At 39.7% G+C, this 21,811-nt stretch overlaps 3 protein-coding genes across 5 annotated transcripts; all 3 read left to right on the forward strand.

Annotated features, from left to right (window-relative positions):
• Positions 1–146: 146 nt before the first annotated feature.
• On the forward strand, positions 147–8,659 carry shisa4 (shisa family member 4). Its single transcript, XM_022748215.1, has 5 exons — positions 147–370; positions 2,891–3,068; positions 4,531–4,667; positions 4,880–5,071; positions 5,387–8,659. The coding sequence occupies exons 1-5, from the start codon at positions 286–288 to the stop codon at positions 5,425–5,427; spliced, it is 633 nt and encodes a 210-aa protein (XP_022603936.1). The 5' UTR covers positions 147–285; the 3' UTR covers positions 5,428–8,659.
• Positions 8,660–9,892: 1,233 nt separating this feature from the next.
• On the forward strand, positions 9,893–14,847 carry lmod1 (leiomodin 1). Of its 3 annotated transcripts, none has more exons than XM_022748371.1 (4): positions 9,893–9,954; positions 10,156–10,449; positions 11,732–13,456; positions 13,536–14,847. In XM_022748371.1, the coding sequence occupies exons 2-4, from the start codon at positions 10,162–10,164 to the stop codon at positions 13,560–13,562; spliced, it is 2,040 nt and encodes a 679-aa protein (XP_022604092.1). In that variant the 5' UTR covers positions 9,893–9,954; positions 10,156–10,161; the 3' UTR covers positions 13,563–14,847. The 3 variants fall into 3 exon arrangements, with proteins under 3 accessions (XP_022604092.1, XP_022604091.1, XP_022604090.1); XM_022748370.1 differs by having other exon boundaries at positions 9,894–9,954; positions 10,132–10,449; XM_022748369.1 differs by having other exon boundaries at positions 9,898–10,449.
• A 2,266-nt stretch (positions 14,848–17,113) lies between these two features.
• Positions 17,114–21,145, forward strand: timm17a (translocase of inner mitochondrial membrane 17A). The gene is made up of 6 exons (XM_022748390.1): positions 17,114–17,194; positions 17,997–18,096; positions 18,336–18,399; positions 19,056–19,184; positions 19,937–20,047; positions 20,203–21,145. The coding sequence occupies exons 1-6, from the start codon at positions 17,169–17,171 to the stop codon at positions 20,277–20,279; spliced, it is 507 nt and encodes a 168-aa protein (XP_022604111.1). The 5' UTR covers positions 17,114–17,168; the 3' UTR covers positions 20,280–21,145.
• The last annotated feature ends 666 nt before the right edge of the window (positions 21,146–21,811 follow it).

Genomic DNA, 21,811 nt, shown 5'->3' on the forward strand with positions numbered 1-21,811 from the left:
TTGGTCCTTCACGCCCACAAAACCTTGCAGAAACGATAGCAGTTATTTCCGACGTTTCGGGCAGTCCATGAACGCAGCACCCTGCTCATCCCGGCTGAACGGCGTCACAGCCGCGATGTGTCATTTCGACGGATAAATTGCCGACCGTCAAACCCGTCCCGTCTCCTGTGCTGTTCCAGTGCCAGGATAATGACTGAGAACGACCGTTAGCCTGAATACTCTCGTTCGTTTACACCGATGAGAAAAACTGCTCTTTAATTTGTTATCGCTGGGTTTATATTCAGGATGGGGATGGTCTTTCCAACGGGCAACATGTCCCTCATCTCGGTGACTTTGGCGCTGCTCGCCATCGTCCTCAGCACTTCTCAGGGTAAGATTGCGGCTCTTCATCCAGGCCGCGCCGCTAGCCGACGGCGGATGGTTTAACGGTAGATTCCTGCTAACGTTTTTCTTCTGTCTGCACGGCCGTTGTTGTAGTTCTCTCAGCCGTGAACGAGCAGTCGCTGCTGGACCCTGTATCATCCTACAGGCTCGCAGCAGCCAACATGATCTCGTGCTGCTTTCTGGCTGTTTACTTGTGAACCTCGATGTTTATTTAAGGCCTGGGCAACTGTAACAAACTGCTCAGTGCCCGACCACGTTTAGCACCCACTGGTTCAGTCTTCCGTGATATAGTCTTACTGGTTTTTGTGTATTTGTTAAGTTAAATTATTTGCTGTTTTTTTCACTTTTTTTTCTTCACAAATATTTAGCGTTAAGGTAGCTTTTCTGTTAAAGATACTATGCTAGAGCTGCAAAAAATAGTCGATTAATCAAGTGGTCAATCACAAAAACAAGAATCGGCAATAACTTTGATAGAAGAATGATCATTACAGTCATTGTTCTGAGAAACAATGCCAAGTTTTTGCAAAACCGGCAAATATTTCCTGCCTATTTCTCAAATGTTAAGATCTTGTGCATTTCTTTGTCATATAGCAATGTGAATATCTTTGTGTTTTGGACTGTTGGTTGGACAAAGCTTTGGGGAATCTGGTACATTATAATGAGAATTTTACTGTAGCTGACAAAAAAATGATTTGAGAAAAAAAATCAGAATAATCATTAATGAAAATAATCATTCAATCACTAATAAGTACTATTTTTTATTTGTCTTTAAGGAATGCAAAGGTTCCTTTCTTTTCCAACACATTAGGCTATGTTTGCTCAATAGCTCAGGTTTAATAATTCTTGCCTTATATATCACTGTCAAAAATAATTTGTATAGCACCTTTTGTACAAAGGGGGGGGGGGGGGGGGGGGGGGCAGTTCAGAGTGTGACATGTGACTGACAAGCCCATAATAACTAGGGCGGCTTCATTAATCTGACGATAATGTTCTCGATTAATTGATTAATCATTTAGTATATAAATGCAAAATATCCATTCTAGTTTCTCAGAACTCAAGATGATATCTTCAGATGTCATTGTCTTTGTCCAACCAACAGTAATAAAATAATATCGCAACACTAGTTTAAATCTAATTTTATATTGTGCGCAAAGTTGCCAGTTTATTCAGTACACCTAGCTAAAACTAATGCAGCTTGTGGTACAGCTGTATTATGTTATGCAGAGAGGTGTTTCTATTATTTAGTACCCTCACTGATAAGAATGGAGTGGACAGAATAATAGAAACACTTGTCAATATAATTTTTCTTGATTCCAGCATTTCAAAGTCCTTGTCCAAAATTGGCTTTAAGTTTATATCAATTTTGGCTTAACACTCTACTGCACGCATCCTCTAATGTAGTTTCCATTATTTAGTTGAAAAACGTAAATACTTTCTTCAATAAGGAAGACTAGATTAAATGTGTTGTTTTACTTACAAAAGGGTTTTACTCAGATTTTATGGTCCAAGATACTTTATGATATGTGTCAGGCTTCAGAAAACCCATGTTGAATGTACAAGGCGGGTGTGACTTTTAGCAGCTTGCACGCGTGGCTGTTGTGACCAAGGTGTAATTTCGTGTTGCCTTAAATTATACATTGTGGAAAACTTAATCATACATAACCTTTTCAATTCAATCATGGGCTTATGTGTTTATTCTTATGCAAGATAGTATATGTCTCTCCGTTGGTATATGTGAACTGAGATTTGAGTGTTATTCCTCCACTACTTGGCTTTTGAAAATGGTTGGTCGTGTGTGCAGGAGTTGATTCAATTTTCTTTACAGTGACAAAAAATATTTCAAGCTAAATCCAAGCAAAAATGCCAAACATATGATGGTTCCAGGTTCTTTAATGTGAGAATTTGCTTTGTTTCCTTGTTTCAAATCATAGTAAATTGAATATGTTGGAGTTCTGGACTGTTGGTTGGACAAAACAAGAGTTATTGATGTCATTTTAGGTTGTGGGAAACTCTAAACCTTCTTACTATTTTCTGATGTTTTATAGGCCAAATGATTAATGGATTTAATAAAAAGTTAAAATAATAATGAAAATAATTGTTACTTGCAGTCCTATGATTAATAAATCGTCTCCTCTACTGTTTCAGACAAACAAATCTTAAATCTTCTGGTTACCTTACTTGAGCTCTGATCAGTTTTCAACCTCTGCCACAGGGAAGCGTTGAATAATGCATTATGACTGTGTTTGGCCTGGAATAAGAAAGACGCAGAGCAAGAAGAACCAGTACAAGTTTGAAATAAATATTTATTTTCTCCTGAAGGCAGGACAAAGCCGGATCTGTAAGTGAACATTCAGGAGTTTTCTCACTTTAAAACCGGGTGATAAAACAGAAACAACAGCATGTCGCTCCAACTGAGAGATAGGAAGTAAGGACCATTCTTTCTCTCTGCTTCCTTCTTTTCTTTACGCTTTCTGATCATCACCCCCTTGTTGCTCTTGCTTTGCAGTCAGTGGGAACGAGGACTGTTTGTGGTATGTGGATAAAAACGGCACCTGGCACAATGGCTTCGACTGCCCTCTCATCACGTTCTGCTGTGGGAACTGCCACCGGCGCTACTGCTGCCTGGACGCCTTCAAGATGATCACAGAGAGGGAGCAGAAACGATGCATGCTCTTCCAGTTCAGGTGGGGTCAGCAGCAGCAGCAGCAGCAGCTGGGTTTTCATTTAATGACATATTTATAAATTTACTCGACACCAAGAGTCAGTGTTTGTGTTCACAAATCAAGGCTATCAGTGCAGGATCATGTGTCCTTCGTTTCTTGAAAGCAGACAGATACATTGTTGTTCTTCAGGAGGATATTTGTTGCCACAGTCTCTGCCCTGCAAGATAAGATACATATGAACATATATCCATGCTCACAAAGTATACAGTATACTGAAAATAATGATTCATTAAAGCCACCTCTGGCCCATAGAACAAACATACAGAGAAGATAAAAAGAACAGTAAACATCATATGCTGTGCAGTCTTACATAGTGGGTAGTAAGGCCTGAAAATAGTTACAACTTTGTTCCCTCTCATTGAGGTCAACTCCAATCAGAAATAGACACAATAAAGCAAACAGGATGCACCTGACATCAATTTGTGCCACAGCAAGGGGTTTGAATAGAGATTTCAGTTTTTCATTGTTAATAAATTTGCAAAAGATTTCCCAAAACATGTTTTTACTTTTTCATTATGAGTTATCGAGTGTGGATTGATGATCTACAACTCAATAAAGTGTGCAAGAAGGAAAGATTTTCCAAAGCCACTGTATGCACCATACATACAGTAGATAGTAATATAAAGTGTACTGAAACATAATCACAAAGTAAGTAAGGAGAAGGAAGTTGCAATGAATTATTAAATACAAAAAACTGTATATGTGAACATGAAACGGTTATATTAATTCATGTAGGGTAATGATAATATGTGTGCGTGGAGACTTAAGTTGGGAGAAAAATAGACTAGAATATAGAATATATGTAGAAAATATTGTCCACCATCACCATGCATTTTTCCAGCTATTTCTACTAAAAGTCTGACGTGTAGACTCTGAAACTGGCCTGTTCCTTATGTCCCATTGGCTGCATTTAACTAAATGACCCTGCTTTGGTCCCCGAGGTGAAATATCTTCTCATTAGTCTTTCAATCACATCAGCTACCTGTGCGTTCAGTGGTGTTTAATGCCCCCCGCGAGGGATCATGTTAATGCTGGACTAAGCAAGCTTGTACCTGAGAGGCTGCAACATGGCAGTTTTCCTCCTACCGCACTGGAAACCATCCATCACTATCCAGTAGCGGGCAGGCAACTTGCAGCTTATTAAGCCCAGTGGGAGATCAGATCAGTGGGTGGCAGAGGCTGTGATGAAATGGGGGGCTTTGTTGCTTCACCACGAGGTGATGGAATCTGGTAGAGAAACAAAGAGATGAAGGGTGTACGTCATTAACTGAGATATGATTCCAGTGTGTCTGAATCACATCGCAGCCACCGCTACTTTAATCCTCTCTAAAGTGAGCTGTAATTATCAAGATAGATGGGGAGGAACAACGTGAGCCTAGATGATAAAAGTAAGTGCTTTACTCTCTTCTTCCTCTCTTCTCAGCCCCACCACTTTAGCTGGCATTGCCTCCTCCATCCTGCTGTTTGTGGCCATCATTGCCACCATGGTGTGCTGCTTCATGTGCTCATGCTGTTACCTCTACCAGAGAAGGCAGCAGCGAGGCAGGACACCTTATGATGGTAAGACACTTTGTGTCAAAGTCAAGTGGAGTGAAATTTCACTTATAATGTTGTACATTGTTAAGCCGCTTGAGGCAGATTTGTGATTTTGAGATACGCCCTCTGTCCGTAGACCCTAGTTTCAAGTCCACCCTTCGTGTCCATGCTTTTATCAGGCAATGTTAAGTTCATGGTTTTTCTTCACCGTAGTCTGTATGTTTTCAAACCCATAGCCCAGCAGATCCCAATGGCCAGCTACCCACTGGAGCCCATGTACGATGCTTATGGAAAACCACTGGGCCCCTCTGAGTATCCGCATGCAGGTTATCCAATGGCACCCCAGTACCCTGGCATGCCCCCCCAGTATCCAGTGATGCAGCCTGGACCGTATCCACCACACCCGATGGATCCTGCGTACAGCCAGGGTAAGATTAGCATAATTTCTTCAGAGAGGAGATAGAGAAGGTTATAAAGCCTCCTGACCATGATATGATGTCCACATTTTGTTGGCCATCATTTATCATTTGCTGTTTTGCTGACCTCCCTGAACCTTCAAAGAAAAAATAAAGATAAAAAAATTCAACAGTATTTTGATTTTTAATCTGGACAGAAAATTGTAGCAGAACCATTGTACCAGAAAATTGTACCATGGTTAGAAGTTGCCTTAAAGAAATTACTTTTGCGGGTGATTCTATGAAGACCTGACTTTGTTTTGTTTTGTTTTTTTTTTCTTGTTTCAGCCCCTCCACCTTACTCTCCACCTCAGTATCCTGGTCATTGATGGGCTCGTCTACATACACACACACACACACACACACACACACACACACACACACACACACACACACACAGCGGGGAGACAACAACAGCTGAGAGACATGACTGTTTCGAAAGAAGAAGGCAGCAACACTCTCGCACACTCAAACACAAACACACTCAAATAAACACTACAGCTCGACTAGCAGTGGTTTGCCTGTGAAGTAGAAGGAGCCACTTTAAGGGTTTTTTTTTTTTTTTTCTCCATTGTTTATTTACAACGTTGTCCTACTTTACGTAGTATTTACGTTAATCAAATTCTGTTCTGCAACCTGACGCCTGATTGCTCTGGGCCAGTTTCACAGAGGGCGTCACGCCATTCCCCCGAAAGTGAGGAGGTGTCCGGCTGGCGTCTCAACTGTGTGCTGCCACCTCTGCTCTCTGACACGCTCACCTCAGTGGCAGGGTGTTACATAAAGGCAGGGCTCATTACATTCCAGAAGAGGGTTAAAAAAGGGATTTACAACAAAGATAATGCACTCCCTTTTTATACGTTAAAGGGGAAAATTGCTGTTAAATGTTAAATTTTAACGGATTGATAAACTGCCTAAGACGACATTCCAGGTCATCTGATCCACATTCTCCAAATATGATTACATGATGTCTTTATATCTGTATCTGTTTTGTAATGTGGTAGAGGCGAATGTGAAAAACAAATTGGAAATATGGGACGCATGATTGATTAAACAGGTGACATGTTTGGGTTAAAGGCAGATACTGATACTGCCTTAAGTTTGCTCGGATGACCTAATGGATTTCATGGTACTCCTAATCCTGTGTAAGACGCTTTTAGTCACCTGTTAGTTTCAACTTTGTCTCTTCTTGACTAATTACGTCATGGTAATATATTAGCTGCATTGTTCTAATGTAACATCTCAACATCAGCATGCTACCCAGTCAAAGTTACCTGTCCCCTCCCGCTTCTTTTCTCATTTTGAATGAATTAGAAATGAGTTTTAAGATTAATCCCATAATGCCAGGTAGGATGTTTTGTGGCAATTCTTGTTTATTTTCTTCTAACATATCAGGTCAGTGGAGCTGCAGGTCATGCTGCTTGATAAAGCAAAATGTCCTGCCTTACAATAATTAACCATGAAAGAAAAAACAAGAGATTAACTATTTAAATACATATTTTGTAAATCTGTTCTTCAGCTGAATATTTTATGATAATGTAACAAGTTATTTTAAAACAATGTATTGTTATTGTAACATAAGATATGATGTTTTTGGCATTTTGGCATCTTTCCATTTGGTATTTATTATCATTGAGGTTACCTTTTACTGTGAATGGGTTCTCACCTTCTGGACTAAGCTACAAAGCCAAAAATCACTACTGTTGAAAAAGCAGATTTTGTTAACAACCTCTCTTTAAAGGTTTGACATTTTGGGTGATATGCTTATTTTCTCTCTTGCTCGGAGTTAGATGAGACGACTGATATTTTACGTAGGTAAAAGTAGCAATACCACAATGTAGAAATACTCAGTTACAAAAGTCCTACATTCAAAATTTTACTTGAGTAGAAGTACAAATGTATTGGCAGCAAACCTGTAATTGTAACTATTGTATGTGCTGCTGGGTAGCTTAATTTATAATACAGCATGGTTTACTTGTTGATTATGTTTTGTATTAATGTGAATATGCAAAGCAGGAGCTAGAGCTATCAAATAAGTATAGCGTCATATAGTGCTGAAAGTACAGTATTTCCCCTGAAGTAAAATGGATACAGTTGAGTAAAGTACAAGTACATCAAAACTGTACTTAAGTACCATTCTTCCCATTCTGCAACATGGCAGAATGGAAAGAATGGGGAAAAACACCCATTCTTCAGACTTGCCAAAATTCACCAAGATTTCATTGCTATCAGAATTTCCCAATTATTCCAACATGAAATTAAAGGTTGGGGACTAACATTACTGTTTTTTCTGACCCAGCTGCTTATAATTACGGTTTAAACAATATAACCTGAATGCACCGGCTGCAAGGCAATGGTTTATTTCCCAGTCAAAAAATAGTCCAGCACATAAAGCTATATAATATGCGTAACTGTCATTTATGTACTTTACATTGGGGTTGGGGGTACTAAGAGGTGGATTTTGTTACCCTCAGAAAGAGCCATCTGTTTCCAGTTTCATTCTAAGATCTGTAGTTCAGAGAATTCACATAATAGATTTATTTACCATTTAAAAAAATGTGTTCTGTTAAATAACACATTTGATTAAGTAATTACATGAGAATAGTAAAAGGAAATGCCTCGTGTTTAACAAATGTATTTGGTGGTAATCAAAATATATTCAGAAGTAGTCTATATATTCACCTCATAAATCGTGACATATTTCTCTCCTGTACATGATAGTACATTAGCTGCTTTTAACAATAAAAAAAAGTATCGGCCCTGGTTTTAACTTGGCATCAGATCAAAACCAAATTTTGTGATAAAACCCAGCTTTATGGTTCGGGCGTGAGAAAGCAGATAGGTGCATTTCCCAAAATGTCAAAACTATTCTTTCAAATATTCTCTTACAGATTTGGGCTCCAGTGAGGTCAGGGCCTGGAACCTGTGAAATTAATTTATCTGTAATTGGGTCTGGTTTAGCATTTTGGTGCAGACGAAAACAGCCCTGTGCTCTTGTAAGATGTATGAACTGTAAAACACAACGTCTCTAGCATGTGTTGTATATTTAACTGACTACTAATACGTGATGCCTGGATTATCTTTATTTAGGTGTAAAGTATCTCAACCTGAAAGCCAAATGAGGCACATATTTAAAAAAAAACAAAACACTGTTATATCATGCTGATTAGAGAAGCCTGGGCTTTCTCAAACTTTTCCTTGAGACTTGTTTCACCTCTAAACCATGCAATGAATCAGACAACAGTTATTCCCGCTAGTTTACAGCATAAATTCGGTGGCGACGTCCATGTGTACAGATCTGTTGAGCCTCTGTAAAGCACAAAGAAAACACTGGAGTTCTCTTTGTAAGATGCTTTACATGTAGTTTGACCTAACATTTGCTCAATGATGTTTTTGTTTATTTGTGCTTCTAAACCAACTCCATGAGTGTGTTTAATGAAACTGACATCAGTTGGCAAAGTAACTTGTCTAGATATGGCTTTTTGTCTGTCGTCATATGGATGGTATGACATTGTAATATAAAGTCAGTGAAAAGTTTTTATTTCTATTAACATAAAATTTAACTTTGGAATGTAAATGCAACAGTCTGCTGTGTCCTTTATTATATCTTTACAGGAATTCGTTTCCAAGATATATTATTATATAACATTTAAATAGGGGAATAGTGTGTGTTTACATCATTTTGACCACTAGATGTCCATATTAACTTCCAATTGATGTTATATGTCTTCAGATGTTTGGCAGATTTGATTTATTTCAGTCATTTCATCACAAGCAAGATCTGAAACATCCATTCATATACAAAAGAAAAGTGTGCCCCGAAAAACACTGATTGTTATTAACATAATTTGTCATTTGCATATTTGTATTCAAGTGTGCACAAAATGTAATTGTATAGTTTGACTTACAGCTGTGACACATAGATTTAGCATTTTAAGTTATATTACATATATTTATATTACTCGATCTCAATCAGAATGTATTTATTATTAATTTAGATTGAAACTTTCAATTTACTTTATTCTGACAAACAATTGAATTATTTTCTAAACTTACAAAGTGCGCTACACATTTTCACTACTACAGCTGTTCCATAAATTCACCTAATTAACCATTTGTTTTTCTTAAACATGCATAACCCACTCATTCCTCTCATACTGACTCTCATTTTAAACAACTGGATAATTGGATACTCAGGTAGTAATTGTTTTTTTGACCTGATATGTGGTTTGTCCTGCACAGCCTCCAAATTCTAGAGCCTGTAATTTAATAAAAACAGTGGGATATTTCCATTTCATTTTACTCCACATATTGAACGTAGCATGTGAATCTAACACATAATTCATCCCCCTAAATCACGGGCTTTCTGGTGTTTTATAGAACTAGAGCAAAAACAAAATTATATTTTTACCTGGAACTGTTTTTCCAAAGATTTAGGATCGTGTTGTTTTGTTTTGTTTTTTTATCACGAAACAACGAATTAGGAAAAGTTCCTAAAAGAAACAGGGATGCTTCTCATTATGGCAGAATAACTAATGTGACATTCATAGCTGTTCAAATTTATTATTACTAGGGAAATAATCAGGAACTGGTCTCAATATAAACATGAACTGTGTAATAGAAAGTCTCTGTTACTCTGCTCTGGCATCTATGTAAACTTCAGCCCTTCCCATTACCTTTAAAGGAGTGTGTACTCTGAACTAAATATGGACATGCACTTTCACAGGATTTCGAAGAATGTCCAGCCTCACAGTCCACTTTGATGATGCGAGCCTCTTGCAGTTCGTCACTGGTACCCCTCAGTGCAACACTGAGTCTAGCCTCTTTGCACCAGGATTGATGCCTCTGGTGGCTTTTTGGTGAGCGGGACGCAGCAGGACAGCAGGACATCAGCTTTGGCCTATGAGAATATGTGACTTCTCTCCATAGGAGAGAAATTACACGACAATCTGATTTTAAATAAAGGGATTTACTGTACTAACACCATCAGCACCTCCAAAGAAACCAAATTTCTCTGTTCTCCTCCACGGGTGTAGCCTTTACCCCTGATTTTTTTGTAGGCAACCATGTCCAGGAGAAAGGTGAGAGGCCTGACCCGTACGGGCCGCCAGGTCAGCGAGGACCCAGACCTGGACAACCTGCTGTCCACCCTCTCCCCTGAGGAAGTGGAGGAGCTGGAGAAGACCATGATGAAAGTGCCTGACATCAAACCAGAGGATGGCAAGATCATCGTCCAAGCGGAGAGCCAAGCTGCGCAGCCACCTACGAGCAACAAAGTCCGGGACGCTAAACTGGACAGCAAACGGGACAGTGACACTAAAGGGAGGCTCAGTCAGAAGGAACTGTCTCTTGAGGTTTGTGGATGCTTAAATTGATTCCTTATCTGCTTTAGTGGCAATTTGTTTTGGGTTTTACATGAAAGAAACACCCATAAGTGATTTGTGAATTTAATGATTTCTATGAATATATACTACATTCTTCAGGTGTTTATATTTGAGCTCCTTCCTGTAGTTTTCAGTAGAAATAACCTGAATATGGGGGAGGTTAGAAGGCTTTATAAAATCCAACAACAATGTATGACTGATGGATTACCGTATTACATAACATCCAGTGTCCCAAGGTATTCTAATGATAGCTTTCATGTGCTATTTTTCATTTAGCTTGAAGCAAATCACCAAGTGGACCTCATGCACCCTGAGTCCAGTCCATCAGCTCATAAATAGTGGTCCCCAGAGTTGGCTTCTGTGCCAGGAAAAATATTGTTTTCCCCTCTGAGGCATGCTTACATCCATTTCACATTATTAATGCTCTCCTCACAAGCAGAGAAACAGCCTCAGAAAACACATGAAACCATCTCTATTATTCCCATGTCAAGCTATAAAAGGTTTTTTTTTTTTTTAACACAAAGAGCCCTCCCCAGTTGAGTGTCACAAAGCCAGACTTCTAGCAGTTTCTGTGTTTAAAGGAGAGGCACTTCAGTCGATGGAGCGGCGGCCCTGCGGAGCTTCTTAATCCCGGCCTGATGGAATTCCTTGGTTGATTGCTCCTACACTCACTGCCTTTTAAGGATACATCTGCCAGGGCTGCGGCCTCGCACAGCAAAACAGATGGAGACTCACAAATCAAACACTTAGCAAGCTACTCGCTGCAAATGTATCCCTGCACTATAAAAATGGTTCCTTGTCCTTTTGCTGACTGTAAACACACATGCCATATTGTGCCAGGGAGAATGTGAGTGTTTACATGAGCAGATGGCTGGAGGAGTGTTTTACAGTAAAGAAATACAGTATTTACACAAGTATTTGCATGGTTAGGTGTTATGTCATACTATACATGCTATGCAGTATCTACTGTCTATCAACAAGCTCTGTACTGTAAAACGAATAAATTATTTGAATTATCAGATTTTGAAGGTGTCTTTCAATTTTGTAAAAAGACAGTCTAGTTTTGTATTTGATATGATTTAATTTGGTGTAGGGCACTACATCCTTTGACACACTCCTGCACAAGCAAGTTGGTTTGGAATAATCCTATAATTGTTTGTTTTTGGTGTTGACATACATTTAATTGCTTTACTGTCTAACTCAATTTAAAATCCTCTCTCACATCGCACTCCTAATATTTGCACTCCTGCAGGCTGAGCTGAAGAAGGAGAGCCGGAAGCAGGAATACCTGAGGAAGATGGGCCTGAGCCAGGAGGGGAACGACGACAACAAAGTAGGGTTACGAAGACAAGCTAGTGTCGCAAGCGAAAGAGATGCCAAGGTGGAAGACAGAAACAGAAAAGTTCCTGAAAGTACAAAAGAGGAGCGAAGTAGGCTTTCCAGTAGGTACAGGAAGCAGGAGAGCAAAGACAGTGAGGCGAAAGAGGCTAGTGAGAAAGAGAAATGTGAAGACAACAGGCTAAGAGACAGAAGAGAAAACAGAGAGAGCACAGGGAGCAAAACAAAGGATATGATCTCCAAGTTACAGGATAAGAAGGAAGACAGCAAAGAGAAGGAAAAGAAAGAAGACTGCAGGAGAAGAGATGACAGCAAAACCAAAGACATTATCTCAAAGCTACGAGAAAAAAGTGAAAAGGAAGTGGGCAAAGAAAAGGAGAGAGAGAGAAAATCAGAGGGTTTCAGGACCCAAGGGCTTGTCTCTAAAATGTTGGAGAAGCAGAGCAAGGTGCAAGAAAGCCAGGAGAGTAAATCAGAAGAAAAGAAGCCAAAAGCAGAGGAGAAAAAAGCTGAAGATAAAAACAAACCTGATGTCAAACTTGCGCGACAGCCGTCTGAAAAGGGTGAGGTTCAGGTGAAACATGACAAGGCAGAAAAAAGAACAGATAGAGAAGAGCTGGTCAACCACAGCGACCACGTGAAAGAAAAGGAGAAGGTGATTAGCACAGAGAAGAAAACAGAGGAGAAAAAGGAAAAAGATTTCAGTAAAGTAAAAGTTAAAAAAGCTGAGGAAAGTGAGAAACTTGGCAACTGTGTTGCCAAAACCACCCCGAACAGCAAGGCGAAGGAGGAAGAGGGGGATGAAGAGTCAAGCATGTTTGATGAGCTGATGGAGTTGGTTCGAAGCAACAATCCCTCCCTCACTGAGCTCAATGTCAACAACTCAGAGGTGATCAAGACAAAAACACTTATCGAGTTTGCAGAGGCTTTGCAGCGTAACACCCACATTAAAACATTTGCTTTGGCTAACTGCCGGGCAGATGACCATGTGGCTTACGCCATCGCTGGTACAATACGCAGCAACAAGACTATCACCAGCATCAACGTTGACTCCAACCATCTCACGGGCAAGGGCATCCTGTCTCTTATCCAGGCGCTGCAACACAACTCCACACTGACTGAGCTTCACTTTCAAAACCAGCGCCACGTCTGTGGTGGGAAGACTGAGATGGAAATGACCAAAATTCTGAAAGAAAACACCACCCTGCTCAAACTGGGCTACCACTTCGAGTTAGCTGGGCCCAGAATGACCACGACGAACATACTGAGTCGCAACATGGATCGGCAGAGACAGAAGCGCCTGCAGGAGCAGAAGCAGGCCCAGGCCAACGGGGAGAAGAAGGGGACATTGGAGGTGCCCAAGACTGGAGGTGGAGGATATCGGAGAAGCTCACCCAAAGCTTCCCCCAAACCTTCTCCCATACCCTCACCTATGCCTTCACCAAAGCTGACACCTAAAAGAGGAGCTGGAGGTCCACCACCACCTCCACCTCCACCTGGGGGTGGACCTCCAGCTCCTCCGCCTCCTATGCTGGAGGTAAACAACATGAGGAACTCTCTGACTCCAGGTGGTAGTAAGAACTCAAGGGACCAACTGCTTGCCTCGATCAGAGGGAGCAATATCAAACAGCTGAAGAAGGTGCGTATGGTGGGTTCATGGAAAGGGTAGCTCAGCCACAGTACATCCAGACTTACTTACATTTTATATTTCCCCACAGGTACCGGTGCCAAAGTGGTTGCAGTAACATTTCCTGTTGGAATATAAAGTGAGAAAGAAGAGAGAGGAAGAACTGACATCAAGGAGTCTTTCAAGGAGATGAACTCTATATTCACCCCGGCTGCAGTTGAAGAGCTGTGCTGTGGGACAGATGGAGGAAGTGAAACATGAGATGCCCATCGGTTGGATGAAAAGCCCTGACTATGAGTTCTCCCCTCAAAACACTGGACCAAAAGGACTCTGTGGAGAATGAGTGATGCAGGGCTCTCTATTAGCCGACTGCAGAGAGTGCCATGAGTTTGTGGTTGTTTCTCCTTAGTTCATATTGACGCTTTGCTGGTTATTTGCACTAGATTATATAAAGCCCATCATATAACATGTTGGCTTGTGTATGCATCTGAATGTGAGTGTGGTGGGAGTGTGCGTTGAGCTTAATAAGAGATTCAAATAACTCTATAAAATTCTAATATACAAAAGTTTATCAATGATATAGTGGACATTAATTTGACCATTTATTTATTTGTGGAGAGGGAAGCCACCTTATACTTGTCACTTGTAAATCTGTTCAAACTGGGAATTCTGAAATGGCGGAAATATCAGGGAATTAACAAACATGGCGGCCTGACTTAAGAAAACCTGGTTAAGAAAAAAAAGGTCAAGGTGGTCCTTGATTGTGTGTCTCATTGCCAAATCTCAAGACATCTCAGGCAGGGTTTTAACGGATTGGAAAGCAGCCCAGTGGAATCCTGGTGCATGACGAAAGAGTTTAAGCATGGAAATAATTACATAATGTATTTTTATCAGGAAGTGCAAATGGCTGTCCTTCAGTATCTGATGTTATATTTTGTACAGAATCATTCTAGCCTGGGTGTTTGAATACCTTACATACCTTTTATGTAATACATCTACATGTATTAACCTTCTGGGATTTGGTAAACCATTACTGGCTTATATCAACACTCCTGTTGATTTACGTCGTACTTTTAAGTGAATGTCATTTCTAAAGGAAGTTAATGTGATAAACAAAAATCAGAGTGGCACTAATACTGTATGTGTCCTGTGTAATGAAGGATTCTCTGCCATATTTGATTACACATGCCTTTCTTACAGAGCCTGTATGTCTTCAATAAAAGATTCTGGTACATCTGCAATGACAAATCACAAGTGTAATGTTATGCCTGGCTGATATCATTAAGAGGAATATGTTCAGTATATGCAAAATGAAATTAATTGACTTTTGCAATATTTTTCATTATCATAAATCAAGGTATGTATGTATTAACATCTGTTGAGCTCTCCTTCATTTAAATTGGTTTGTGGTCTACATGAAGTTGCATACTGTATTTCCATATGTACACTATGTACATTCAGTCTCAGATCTAGGTGTTGCTAGGAGAGGATATACACAAGATATACAAAACCATGTATAGATATGGACACATAGCTATCAACCGACCTGCAGCATAAACCATGTCTCTAACTGGATTTAAAGGGCTTGCGCTCCTGTAATTACTGCATGTGAATTCTGACAACTGAGTTACGTAAGTTAATTTTATGAACTTCTCCATCATTATAAACATATTTACATGTCAGTATCTCAGCAACCACCAATAAAAATGTTTAGAGAATCTGTTGCTGTTTCCATAACATGCTTGAAGCTGCAGGGAAACAGTGGGAGTTGTCTAGTGTCTATTCACCAGCTGGTGAGGCAGCCATCATCCTGGGTGTTCAGAGGAAAAGAGGAGAACAGCAACAGCAGCAGCTACAGGCCAGTTTATGTCTATCGCTCTGCCTCAGCCTCAAATGCCTATATTTGGTCATTTTTCAATGAAGGCTTGCTCTGCAAGTCATTCCTTTCTCGTTCCTAATAATGGGCAGCAGGCCAGTGGTCCGTTTCTCGGCTGTAGCTGCTCCCCTGACCAACAGCACTGATCTCAGATGGAGGAAAAAGAGGAGAAGGAATGAAAATGTTGAGATAACTGGTTGGTCAGTGAAAAGGGGGTGGGAGAAGAACATGGTCATCACTTGTGTTCAGAAAATAACTCAGTCGACATTATAATGTAGGAAATTTCTTGTTTGGTGTTTACAGCAGGTATGCAGTATACTGGCAATCTGTAAACACTGTAATCTGATTTTAAACAAATTATTTTAGGAATATTCAACATGTAAGCAGAGTAAAAGGTAAAATAATGAGGTCTTGAATCTAGATATTGACACACAAGATCAGGCAATAAAGTAGGACTGGCCTTTAAACCCTGACTATGTGACTTTACATTGTGCTTTAATGGTGCATATGCACAAACAAATTCACAATTAATTGTCACACAAAGAACCTGGGTCTTTTGTAGCCTCTGTGGATCTGAATGTTCTGTTGAAGTTGCCCATGTTGCCCTTTTGGTAATCCAGCCTTGCTCTGCAGAAACCAAAGCAGCTCATACAGCTGGATGTTGGTCTGAGCCTTCAACCTCAGGCTGGCCAGCACTGTCTCTCTAATGGCCACGTAGTTTTTGAGGATGAGGAACCACCAAGTCTTTATAGTCCCTCTGGGCCTTGTGGCCACTGGGTGAAGACGGCAGAGCCCGCTGCAAATGGCCTCCACCAGGTGGCTCACACTGGGCCGGTTTACAGGGCCAAGTTCAGTCCAAGAAGACAGTTGAAAGATAATCATCAGTGAGCAGTGTGAGTTAAGATAGATCTGATATTCATTAGAGGAAATTGTGATATTTGAAGTGAATCTTACCTCTGGAGACTCTTCTTCCCAGGACTGGAAATGTTCTTCCTCTTCGCTGCCTTGAACTGTCCCCTGGGCTGCCTCTCCAGGTATCTGGGAGGGTAGACAACTCACCATTTGTCCTGCTCTGGCAGGTGTTGGCAGGAGCTTGGAAGTTCTTGGCACTAACTTTAGGAAAAAGTTTTTGGATCAAAAAGTTACATTGATTCGTGCTGTCCTTTTTGGATATGTTTGAGTTTAATTTTTCCAAATGAAAGTAAAAAGGTTTGTTTTTTTATTCGCATGATGAGAACAATATTACCCCATGTCACAAAATGTATAAATAAAGACATTTATTTTGAAAGGTCTGGTTTCCAGTAGTTATTCTAACGTTATTTCAATGTTTCAAATTCAATCATAGGCCCCTCTCAGATAATAGGTGAATAAATGTTGATTCGGTGTCAGTCATGATTGAAAATCTGACGTTGATTCAACGTAAAACATAACGAGCGCTTTCAATTTGGTTTCAATGTCAGGCATCAACTTAGATTCAATATTACTGCCTGACATCATTTAAATGTTGTTTCAATCTGATTTTGCAATCTGCGATGTTTTAGAGCACACAAACACTGTACAGACCTGTCACCTGCCCAGCACGGTGTTGATACCTTTGCTGAGAGTGAGCTGCGCTCAATAAAACACACAATCACCAAAGTGTTTCTCTTAACTAATTTTGATTTTAGCTACACGTATAATACTTGTCTGTAGGATCAGTTCATTGTTGGTTTTAGGCTTTTTACGTGATTTGTTGACAATAAAAAAGTATATATATAACCATATTCATATTCCTTTAACACAGCACGTGACGTCGTTACGTCAGGTTATCGATAAGCGTTACGTCAGAGGGAACAGCAAAAGAACAAAATGGAGGAATATGCTAGAGAACCATGGTGAGTCCTTAAAACAGAAAAAACATTACCTTTCGGTCGCATTTTGCGAGGTCCTGTCCATTCTTTTGTTTGAAGTGACTACCATGTTAAGTGTGTATAATTATTTTTATGGTACAAAATGTGGTTTACTCAAAACACTTCCTATCCGGCTAGTTAGCTGACGTTAGCAGGAATGCTAATTTTACCTAGATCTGCACTAGCAGTATGTACGTTCTTGAGACCGCAGTTGCTAAATCACGTTGTTAGTGACCTTGTCGGTGTTTCAGTTCACTAACTCATATGTCATTACATTTCGAGAAATAATTTCTGTACAATGTGATAGGGGACCTACGGTGAATGTGAAGCACCTCAGTAATAATTTTAGCTGTTTTAAAAGAAGTGAGATAAGGATATTGCCTTAGCATATGTAAGCTAGTTAAGTTAGCGACCTGAGAGCTATCTGTTGGGGCAGCATGAACATTGCACAACAGTTGGAGAAATCCCACCTATTGAGAATTCAAAATTACACGTGTCTATGTCGATTTAACATGCTGTATTTTTTTGAACTGGGAATGTAGTGACATGTTTATAGCTATGTTCTCGTATCATGTAGTATACGTATCAGTGACGATGTTGCTGTCGGTGACACCAGAACAGGTTGTTTATCATACTTTGTCATATCACAACTGTTTTTATAGTTGTGATATGGGAGACAAAGTAAATATCAGACAAAATATGACAACTTCAGTAACTGTTTTTGTATGAATATTATATGACAGTGAACTGGTTAACTGGTTGGTTAATGGCTGTGTTATTCTTTTAGCCCCTGGAGGATTGTGGACGATTGTGGGGGAGCTTTCACCATGGGAGCAATTGGAGGAGGAATATTCCAGGCAGTAAAAGGTTTTAGAAATGCACCCTCAGTAAGTTCAGTCATGTAGCTTGCTGTATTGCCTCAGTCAAATACAACAATGTTTTTCTTGTATAGATCACTCCTCTACATATTTTGTGCATAACTTCAAGGTTACCTGATTTTGCCATGTTTCACATAAATATAATTAAGAACTCTGGCATTTTCACATCAATAAGAAATGTTAGGTAAATGTTTCCTGAATAGACATGGAATTTCCATTGATCTGTGTTCTTTGTTGCTCTCTTGTAGGGGATGAGCCACAGAATGAGAGGTAGCTTGACTGCCATCAAGACCAGAGCCCCACAGCTTGGAGGTAAGAACAAATGCTAAATTTAAATATCATCTGCCTCTAAGTAATATTTTATCTTTAGTATCAAATACTCTCTTTAGGCTGGAAAGGTTACTTTGCCCTCCTTTGCAAAGAACTGGAGCTGTAGTCAGCTTTGACTCGTGTTGTTTACGATGCTTATAGTGCTTACAATTCCAATGTTGTTAAGTCTTTTTTTGGGATCAATTATTTATTGTATACATAAGGACATACAAAACACAACACAAAATAAGATATATCTGGAGAGATCAAACAGTTGAGGCAAGAAACCAACAGTTTATAAGTTGATCATGGCAGGAAAAATCCTCCTCAGAAACTTCTCAGACCACTGCTGCATAATCCATTTTCCCATGCCATCTGTATACTAAGTATACTGCAAATCATCATTTCATCAGAACATGGCTAAATATACTGCTTTTGCAGCCCTTGTTGAAACTCAGACATAAACTGTATGGGCATTTTTTTCTGTGGTCCATTAAAATCCTTTCTAACTGCCAAAATAGATACAAATCTTAGTTGTCTGTCATTCATTTTTGAGAACTGTTGGTGAGGATCTGATACCAAAAGAATACACTTTGTGTCAACAAAACCTAACAAAGCGCAAAGCATATCATAACATTTTTTTGTTTTTTGTGTTGCAGGTAGCTTTGCAGTATGGGGAGGCCTCTTCTCCATGATCGACTGTGGTTTAGTAAAAGTGCGAGGGAAGGAAGATCCCTGGAACTCAATAACAAGTGGGGCCATGACAGGAGCTATCCTCGCTGCAAGAAGTGAGTAAGCTTAGAGGAAGCTGGCAGTTGAAAGTCAACAGAAAGCACATAGATGCCTCATACAAATGGCAAACAGTGAAGCTGCAACTCAGTAATTGGTATACAATGAGCTCACCTTCTCAGAGAGGCAGTGTGCTCATCACTGTGACTTTCCAAAACTGTCTGATACCAGTGGAGAAATTGGAACCTTAAAGCTGGTCAATGTCTTAGTTTTGCAAACTACAATCCTAAATTCAGGAATTAGGTCAAAAAAACTAGACGTGGTTCTGAACTTGTGTTGTCAAGTATTGTGTCTGTGCTCTGTGTGTGATCTCATATGTCCACATTTAAACTAAGTTTTAACTCCGTTCACCTTTTGCTACCCACTTCGGTTTTTCGCCTGATTCAATCTCTTCCCAGGACTGTGAGGGCATTTACAGATCAGGCTTGATTGATATCTGACTTCAGTCACCTTGTCTTATTTCTAGCAGAGCCCCACTTAACTTTAACCTAAGCAGAGGTTTAATTAAGCAGAATAAAGGAAAACACCTTTATGGTCGTGCATGGTTTTTGAAATATCTTAACCTGCAAATGTCATGAAGAACAGCATTTTTATTTTTTATTATTACCTTTATTTAAAAACAAAATAATGAAAATTGAACAATGATGGACCTTTTCACGTAAAATCTCAACTTCCAAGTTGAATCTGAAGATTTATGGGAGCTGTGGACATGAGTTGTACTAATGCATCATTATCTCCTGTTCCTCTGTAGATGGACCAGTAGCCATGGTAGGATCTGCAGCCATGGGAGGTATTCTGCTGGCATTGATAGAGGGCGCTGGAATCTTGCTCACTAGGTTTGCCTCTTCACAGTTCCCAACCGGTGAGTGGTGCTTCCAATATTGGATGTTTGTGTCATAGAACTAACTGATTGAGTAAATGAAGATTTAAGGTTATTGCCACTTTATTAACAGCTGTTAGGCCTCTAATTGGCTGTTATCGCACTCTGAAGTTTACCTTTTTTTTTTCTCTCTCCAGGGCCTCAGTTTGCAGAGGAACCTGCCCCTGCTCCCATGCCCACCCCTTCCTTTGGAGACTACAGACAATATCAGTGAGAGGACTCCCCATGTCTTTATCCGCTAGGCCTTTTTGAATTCCTTGCTGAAGTTACAAAGAAGAAATGGGGATGTAGAATACCACACATCAAACAATAGAAACTGCACCCGATTTTATGGACTGTGTCAGAAGTGAAGGACAAAATACAACTTCATTTTCCTACTCTCAAGAGCCATGTACAGATCTGCCTTTTGCCATTCTCAGCCTTGTCGTGTGCATCTGTTTCACCCAACATTTGTTAAATACAGAGATGTGGTGGGATTTATTGTTTGATGTTCATGGGCTTGTGGGGATGAGGCGTGTTTTTCTATTTTGTTCATATAAAGTATATATACTGCATGTAGCCCAACAAGGGAATTCAGGACAGACCAGCTCTGGATAATGTTGAATCTTGCAAAAACACATGTCACACATGGAACGTAATAAATTATACTTATATATAAGTATAATACTTATGTGTATATACAGTAAAAACTTTCTGCTTGTATTCAGTCATGTTAGTCTTTATTTGCCTTAAATATGTCACCTGCTTGTGCTGGCCACTGTCATTTGGCTGGCTTTTTTATTTGGTTTTATTCAGAGTTATGAAGGCAAACATCTATCAAATACAATGCTATTCCTGGAATATTAGTTTGTTTGAAAGTGATTTATTTATTTTAGATTGTAAAAAGTTGTGCCAGATTGTTGTATTCTATCAGACATTGCTTTTGCATTCAACACAGAGGTGTGGAAAAGGCTGCTAATGACAAAGGATGGCAAAGACAGTACAAATAAATGGAGAAACTCGAGCAAGGGATTGACGCATATACTGTATTAAATCTGTATGACAGATTGTATTATGGTACAATAAAAAAATGAGTTGTAAGATCTGTCTTGTAGCCTTATGAATACAGTTATCCTATTAGTTCTGGTCTGGATTGTGAAAAATATAGATTAAGGATGAGAGTGGGTTTAGTTTTTCTTTTTTTATTACTGTACTTCCTCCACTATTGCCCAGTGTCTGGGCAGGATTGTTCATTCCCCGCTAGAGGGAGCTCCTCCCAAAGATATCCAGTCCAGTGCTGCTCTCCTTACCTGCCCAAATCTGTGTAACTGACTCTTTTAGGACACATAAGGGAGCAGTTTTCATTCACATTCTTGTAACTATGTGTCACACACCTGTTATCTGTTTGACGCCAGCTTGGTGTAGGTACAGGTGAAGGACACTGGATAAATAGGGGCCTGGGGAAGGGCCAATGATGCAACTTCTACATTTTCAGTTCAGGGTTAGGGATTGTTCATTCATGGCAGTTCTATAGACGAAATTAAATAATGATCATTTCCAACCTGGCTACATACGGACTTGAGCATTAAAAGAAAAAAACAAGTCTTGAGTTTTAACCTAAAAAGACATTTTCAGAAGATCTTACGCTTGCCACACACCTTGGATATCCGATTATTAGGTCTAGAACTAGACTAACCATTAAGAGACTTTATTGATCAATCTGACTATAGTTTTCTTGATTAATGAAAATAATTGTTTGAGCTTAAA

This window comes from Seriola dumerili, unplaced genomic scaffold (genome assembly GCF_002260705.1).
Source record: "Seriola dumerili isolate Sdu_G_001 unplaced genomic scaffold, Sdu_1.0 BDQW01000121.1, whole genome shotgun sequence".
In the NCBI taxonomy this organism is placed as follows: Eukaryota; Metazoa; Chordata; class Actinopteri; order Carangiformes; family Carangidae; genus Seriola; species Seriola dumerili.